The sequence below is a fragment of the Mesoplodon bidens genome, assembly GCF_964165515.1.
Source record: "Mesoplodon bidens genome assembly, chromosome: 7".
NCBI classification, from domain to species: Eukaryota; Metazoa; Chordata; class Mammalia; order Artiodactyla; family Ziphiidae; genus Mesoplodon; species Mesoplodon bidens.
Window position 1 is genome coordinate 9,981,289 of NC_138164.1, and position 6,330 is coordinate 9,987,618.

General features: G+C 46.2%; 1 protein-coding gene across 1 annotated transcript; it reads left to right on the forward strand.

The window, feature by feature from the left end:
- Nucleotides 1-232: 232 nt before the first annotated feature.
- Nucleotides 233-4,894, forward strand: HSPA8 (heat shock protein family A (Hsp70) member 8). The gene is made up of 9 exons (XM_081239204.1): nt 233-334; nt 1,043-1,252; nt 1,511-1,716; nt 1,890-2,042; nt 2,134-2,689; nt 2,914-3,116; nt 3,375-3,573; nt 3,928-4,160; nt 4,462-4,894. The coding sequence occupies exons 2-9, from the start codon at nt 1,048-1,050 to the stop codon at nt 4,657-4,659; spliced, it is 1,953 nt and encodes a 650-aa protein (XP_081095330.1). The 5' UTR covers nt 233-334; nt 1,043-1,047; the 3' UTR covers nt 4,660-4,894.
- Nucleotides 4,895-6,330: the final 1,436 nt, after the last annotated feature.

Sequence of the window (6,330 nt, forward strand, 5' to 3'; positions counted from 1 at the left end):
CTCCCTTTCCCCGGGGCCTTTCAGACAGCGGGGGCGAGAATGAAAGTTCCAGAACGCTGCGGTGAGTGCGTCATCGCTAGGCGGGGCGGGCTGGGGCGGGAGAGGGGAGGCCCGAAAGGTAGAGCCGGGTTCGTCATTGGGGCTTGCGGAGGTGGCCGCGCGCCCATTGGCCGAGAGAGCCGTGATGGGCACTGGCAGGGGCGGGCCCCTTCTGGAAGGTTCTGAGGCGGGGTATAAGAGACTGGGCGGAGGACGGAAACCGGTCTCGTTGAATGCGGCGGCGGCTCGTTAGGTTCCTGTGTTCTCTTCCAGTGGAACCGGCACTGCGCTCCAGGTAAGTTAAGGTCTCTGTCTTCTAAGGCTTTTGCGGCCATTCGGGAGCCTGCCGCCCGGCTCAGGCTGCGTGGGTTTGCAGCGGCCCGGGGCCTTTTGAGCGTGTCAGGCAGGGTACGTGCGGCGATTCTTCTGCCCGGCTGGGGAGCTTTGTTTCCGAGGGGAGGCAGCCTCCTTGGGGTGCAGTCGGGACGGAGGAGCGGGCTGCGGAGGGCGGGTCGCCCGGAGGGAGAAGAGGCCGCGTCCGTTTGCGGGGCGTGGAACCGGCGCCTTAGAGCTTGCCGTTCCCTGTTTCCTTGTTTCAGGAGCCATTCTTCTTAAAGGAGGAAGTCGTTATTGGCACGCGCCCAAAGTGGGGGAGGGAGCTTCGGACCCTTGCAGGCCTTGCTGTGTTGAGCACGGTGGGGAGGGGAGGACTAAGGTTCAGCCCGGGACGTGGGACCACGTGCTCAGGTGTGGCGCAGACCCTCCTGGCAGGTGCGTGCTTCCGTCTGCGGCGGGCTCTGCGGTTCGGACGGCAACCTTACTGCAGCACGCCGTGCCTGCTCTGACCCTTCCGCATGGTTATTTCCGACGAGAGAAGTTTATGGGGCGAGGTTCTAAGCATCACTTTCGGAGTGGTCGTATCTGGTAGCGTTGACTTGGTAAACGTTTTCTAAGTGCTTGAATCGCCTTTTAAACCATGGGCTTTTTTTTTTCCTCCTCCCAGCAACCATGTCTAAGGGACCTGCAGTTGGCATTGATCTTGGCACCACCTATTCTTGTGTGGGTGTCTTCCAGCACGGAAAGGTGGAAATAATTGCCAATGATCAGGGGAACCGAACTACCCCAAGCTATGTCGCCTTTACTGATACCGAACGATTGATCGGTGATGCTGCAAAGAACCAAGTTGCAATGAATCCCACCAACACGGTTTTTGGTAAGCCAGTAAATCTTCATGGTATGAATTTAAGTGATTTCGGCAATATGTAATCTGAGAAGCTGTCAAATGTGAGGCGGCCACGAAAGCCCTGAGAATAGGAAAAGTTATCCGTAGGGAACTTCAGTGATTATCCTTTTAAGGCTTAAGGTTTGCAGCATCTTGGTTATTCAGAATTTGAATCCATAGGCATCTGGTCTTGGAACGGATGTAGTGTAATGAAATTCAAGGTAACGTTTTTATTGATACCTTTTGCAGATGCCAAACGCCTCATTGGACGAAGATTTGATGATGCTGTTGTCCAGTCTGATATGAAGCATTGGCCCTTCATGGTGGTGAATGATGCAGGCAGGCCTAAGGTTCAAGTGGAATACAAGGGAGAGACAAAAAGTTTTTATCCTGAGGAGGTGTCGTCCATGGTTTTGACAAAGATGAAGGAAATAGCAGAAGCCTACCTTGGGAAGGTGAGTAGTGCACAGAACTGCAGGGGGGGATGTAGATGGGGATTATCGGGTAAGAGTGAGCAGTAGATAAAGCTATCAAAATGGGTGGTAAAACCAGAACGTTCTTTGAGGATGTATCTTTGCAGGTCCCGGTAGATGATACAGTGGTTACGTTTTCACCTGTTTTTTCCTAGACGGTTACCAATGCTGTTGTCACGGTACCCGCTTACTTTAATGACTCTCAACGTCAGGCCACCAAGGATGCCGGAACTATTGCTGGGCTCAACGTGCTTAGAATTATCAACGAGCCAACTGCTGCTGCTATTGCCTATGGCTTAGACAAAAAGGTAAGTACTATGTTTTATGTATGCGTCACTCAAGATTGGTTTGAGTCACCACAAATAATAGATATGAGAATAATTTGTGTTTTAATTGCAGGTTGGAGCAGAAAGAAATGTGCTGATCTTTGATTTAGGTGGTGGCACTTTTGATGTGTCAATCCTCACTATTGAGGATGGAATCTTTGAGGTCAAATCTACAGCTGGAGATACCCACTTGGGTGGAGAAGACTTTGACAACCGGATGGTCAACCATTTTATTGCAGAATTCAAGCGCAAGCACAAGAAGGACATCAGTGAGAACAAGAGGGCCGTCCGTCGCCTTCGTACTGCTTGTGAGCGTGCTAAGCGCACTCTCTCTTCCAGCACCCAGGCCAGTATTGAGATCGATTCCCTCTATGAAGGAATCGACTTCTATACCTCAATTACCCGTGCCCGATTTGAAGAACTGAATGCTGACCTGTTCCGTGGCACACTAGACCCTGTGGAGAAAGCCCTTCGGGATGCCAAGCTAGACAAGTCTCAGATCCATGATATTGTCCTGGTGGGTGGTTCAACCCGCATCCCCAAGATTCAGAAACTTCTACAGGACTTCTTCAATGGGAAAGAACTGAATAAGAGCATCAACCCTGATGAGGCTGTTGCTTATGGTGCAGGTAATCTTTCTATTCTAGTTAAAACAGTTTAACAGGCAGCCTGTTAGGAGGCCTTAGCTAACTGATTTCGCTGTGATGAATGATTTTTAAACATTCGTGGTTTCCACCGAAAGCTGTAGCTAATGATGGCAAAACTTCCTTGGATGTCTGAGCGATTGAGGATGGTTAGTTACATAATGAGTTGTTGTACTGTTTTATTTAAAGTTTTATTTTTAATTATATAGCTGTCCAGGCAGCCATTTTATCTGGAGACAAATCTGAAAATGTTCAAGACTTGCTGCTGTTGGATGTCACTCCTCTTTCCCTTGGAATTGAAACTGCTGGTGGAGTCATGACTGTCCTCATCAAGCGCAACACCACCATTCCCACCAAGCAGACGCAGACCTTCACAACCTACTCAGACAACCAGCCCGGTGTACTCATTCAGGTATGTTTCTCTGTGGCCTAGATTACTTGAGGTCCTATAAAACTGGGGAAGACTTGTTCCGCTGTGATGATGGATTCCAAAACCATTCGTAGTTTCCACCAGAAATCCTGTGTTGGCCAATTCCTTCCTTGGATGTCTGAGCGATCAGTCTTTCCTAATCAAGCTTATACAGATCTGAAGTAGCACAGATATTCGTGATTTTTTTGTTGTTTTTGTGTTTTTATTGTAATTTTGAATTTATTTCTCTTTCACACCAAGGTTTACGAAGGTGAGCGTGCCATGACCAAGGATAACAACCTGCTTGGCAAGTTTGAACTCACAGGCATACCTCCTGCCCCCCGTGGTGTTCCTCAGATTGAAGTCACTTTTGATATTGATGCCAATGGCATCCTCAATGTCTCTGCTGTGGATAAGAGCACAGGAAAAGAGAACAAGATTACCATCACTAACGACAAGGGTAAGTTTGGGCAGTATTTTGTGAGCGTGCGGATAAGCGCGTGCTCTTGAGCACCCAGGCCAGTATTGAGATTGACTCCTTTGTAGAGGGCATCAGTTTCTGTTATCTCTGTCATCCATACCTGACAGGAAGAATCAAATGCTGACTTGTTCCCTGGCACCCTGGACCCTGTGGCACTTACCTGCTTTTTTTAGAGGCAGATTTGGTTCATAATGGTTTTATTTTCCAAGTGTTTCTATTCCTACTCCAAGGGCATTTAGCTGAGATCATACTTAGTTGCTTAATTGGAGGTGCAGGGTGATGGTGCAGAACTGCAGGTGATTGTCTTGCCTAAAAGGTTGGTTAATTTTACAGGCCGTTTGAGCAAGGAAGATATTGAACGCATGGTTCAGGAAGCAGAGAAGTATAAAGCTGAAGATGAGAAGCAGCGGGATAAGGTGTCTTCGAAGAATTCTCTTGAATCCTATGCTTTCAACATGAAAGCTACTGTTGAGGATGAGAAACTTCAAGGCAAGATTAATGATGAGGACAAACAGAAGATTCTTGATAAGTGTAATGAAATAATCAACTGGCTTGATAAGAACCAGGTTTGTAATTTTCGTTGCAAAAATTTGAGGGTGTGGGGTTGGGTGTGTAGGGCTTTAGCAAAAGTTTGGGTGGGTGGGTTTTACAGATTTGTAGGGTCACGATGATGAATGGTTCAAAACATTCGCGGTTTCCACCAGAACTACAGATGTTGGCAACTTCCTTCCTTGGATGTCTGAGTGACCCAATATCTTAAACGTAACTTCATGTGCTGTTGTGTCTAGTGTGTCAGATTGATTACATCAGGCTTAAAGAGTCTTCTATTTGAAGAACTTGTAATAAAATATTTTTTTTTTCCCTCAGACTGCAGAGAAGGAAGAATTTGAACATCAGCAGAAGGAGCTGGAAAAAGTCTGCAACCCCATCATTACCAAGCTGTACCAGAGCGCAGGAGGGATGCCAGGAGGAATGCCAGGAGGAATGCCCGGGGGCTTCCCTGGTGGTGGAGCTCCTCCATCTGGTGGTGCCTCCTCTGGACCCACCATTGAAGAGGTTGATTAAGGCGGTCTAGCGTAGGTTTAGCATTGTTCCACACAACATTGAAGGACCCAAATTTGTAGCAAATTCCATGGCAGTTTTAAAGTTGAGCTGCTGTAGTAAACTGGGCATTCTTGATACTTGAACATGGAATGTGTGCACAGGGAAAGGAAATAACATTGCACTTTACAAGCACTGTATTGTAAGTGGAAAATGCAATGTCTTAAATAAAACTGTATTTAAAATTGGCACCATAAAATTGTTTTGACTCTGTTTACAAGGGCAGTAAGGTAGTGTTTGGTTTTGGGGGTTGAACTTCTTTCTGGCCGAAGTATTCCAACAGTATCTGGGTTGTCAATGACAAATTGTTCAGTCTAAGCAACTGCCTGAACCTTTTAAGGTGTAAATGGGAAAATGTGTAGACCTTTTGCTAGCTAGGCTCGTTTAGTACTAAGTCAATGTAAGTGTTAGTGTGGTTTGAACTGGAGATCATTGTGCTTTCCAGTGTTTGTGTTAGACTGGAAAGGGGCATCCCAAATGCTTTTGAGTATTCCATGTGGTTTACTGAAACCATCTGAGGGTTCAAAAGGGTAAATTTGAGGCCAAAATCAGGATAAGGAAAAATCCTAAGTCAGAAGTAACATGTGGTATACACAGGGGACTTCAGGTAGAGTGTCCATCTGAAATCCTTTAATCCGTGGGCAGAGGCTTTTCTGTTTTCTCACCTGAGTATTAAGGGCTGGGAGTTAATGGAGCTGGCCATAAGGTTGGCATAGTGAGGGCCCTTGACCCCTTTGAAACCGACTTTAAAGAAATTGTCTAATTCTGATCTCATGTTAAATCATAGCCGATCTTAACTCAGCAACTTGAGGCAGAACATTTGTGCTTACCAAGCCTAATTACGCTGGAGTCTCTAGGTAAGCTTGCTTAGGAGCAAAGGCCTTCTCATTGGTCTTTGTTCATTGTGCTATTGGTATGTTAGCTTGAGTTGACAGGCCAGAAGGTATTGCAGCTGAGAGTGAATCCTGTAAAGTCATTTTTGTGTGACATGGGCCTGCTTAGTGCCAATCAGCCACCTAGTGATCACTTAGGAAGAATCTCAGTTCTGGTATGCTGGGATGTCTTGGGTCACAGTTCATTCTCAGCAGAATGACACAATCTTAGTTTCTGCTTTAGCTCTCCTTCCTCTACCTTTCTGTAGCTGTTCTTGGATGACCCATCTAGCATAATACAGATGACAGTTGAGCTTCATAAGAGTTTCCCCAATAACCACCCAGCATTGACCCTCATTCAGGTTAGTGCGTATAGCCAAAGGCTATCATTCATAATACAGCTGAAGTTTCTTCTAAAAATACATCAAATTGACTAAGTTGAGTGCCTTAGCTGTTAATGTTTGACAACTCTCCAGGAATTTATAGCACTGCACCCAATTTGTTTTCTCCAAGGGCTACAAATGAAAGCATAGTTTATGTACTTTTTCCACCCGTTTTCAAGTGAGTGGGAATCTGACCTGGGTTTTAGTATTTACTGCATTGGTTGTGAACCTGGAGCAAACTATATGTGGGGTTTTTTTGAGACCACTCTCAAGGAAGTAACAACATGTCTCATGAACCATGGAATGTTGGTAAGAAAATTGAAGATCAAATATGATGGTGAAAATTAGCACAAGGCCTAGTGGAAGGTACCAGTGGTAAC

Coding starts and splice junctions, on each gene's coding strand:
- HSPA8 (XM_081239204.1), top strand. CDS start 1,048: ATGTCTAAGGGACCTGCAGTTGGCATTGATCTTGGCACCACCTATTCT. Junction 3,574..3,927: donor TACCATCACTAACGACAAGG/GTAAGTTTGGGC, acceptor TTAATTTTACAG/GCCGTTTGAGCAAGGAAGAT. Junction 4,161..4,461: donor ACTGGCTTGATAAGAACCAG/GTTTGTAATTTT, acceptor TTTTTCCCTCAG/ACTGCAGAGAAGGAAGAATT.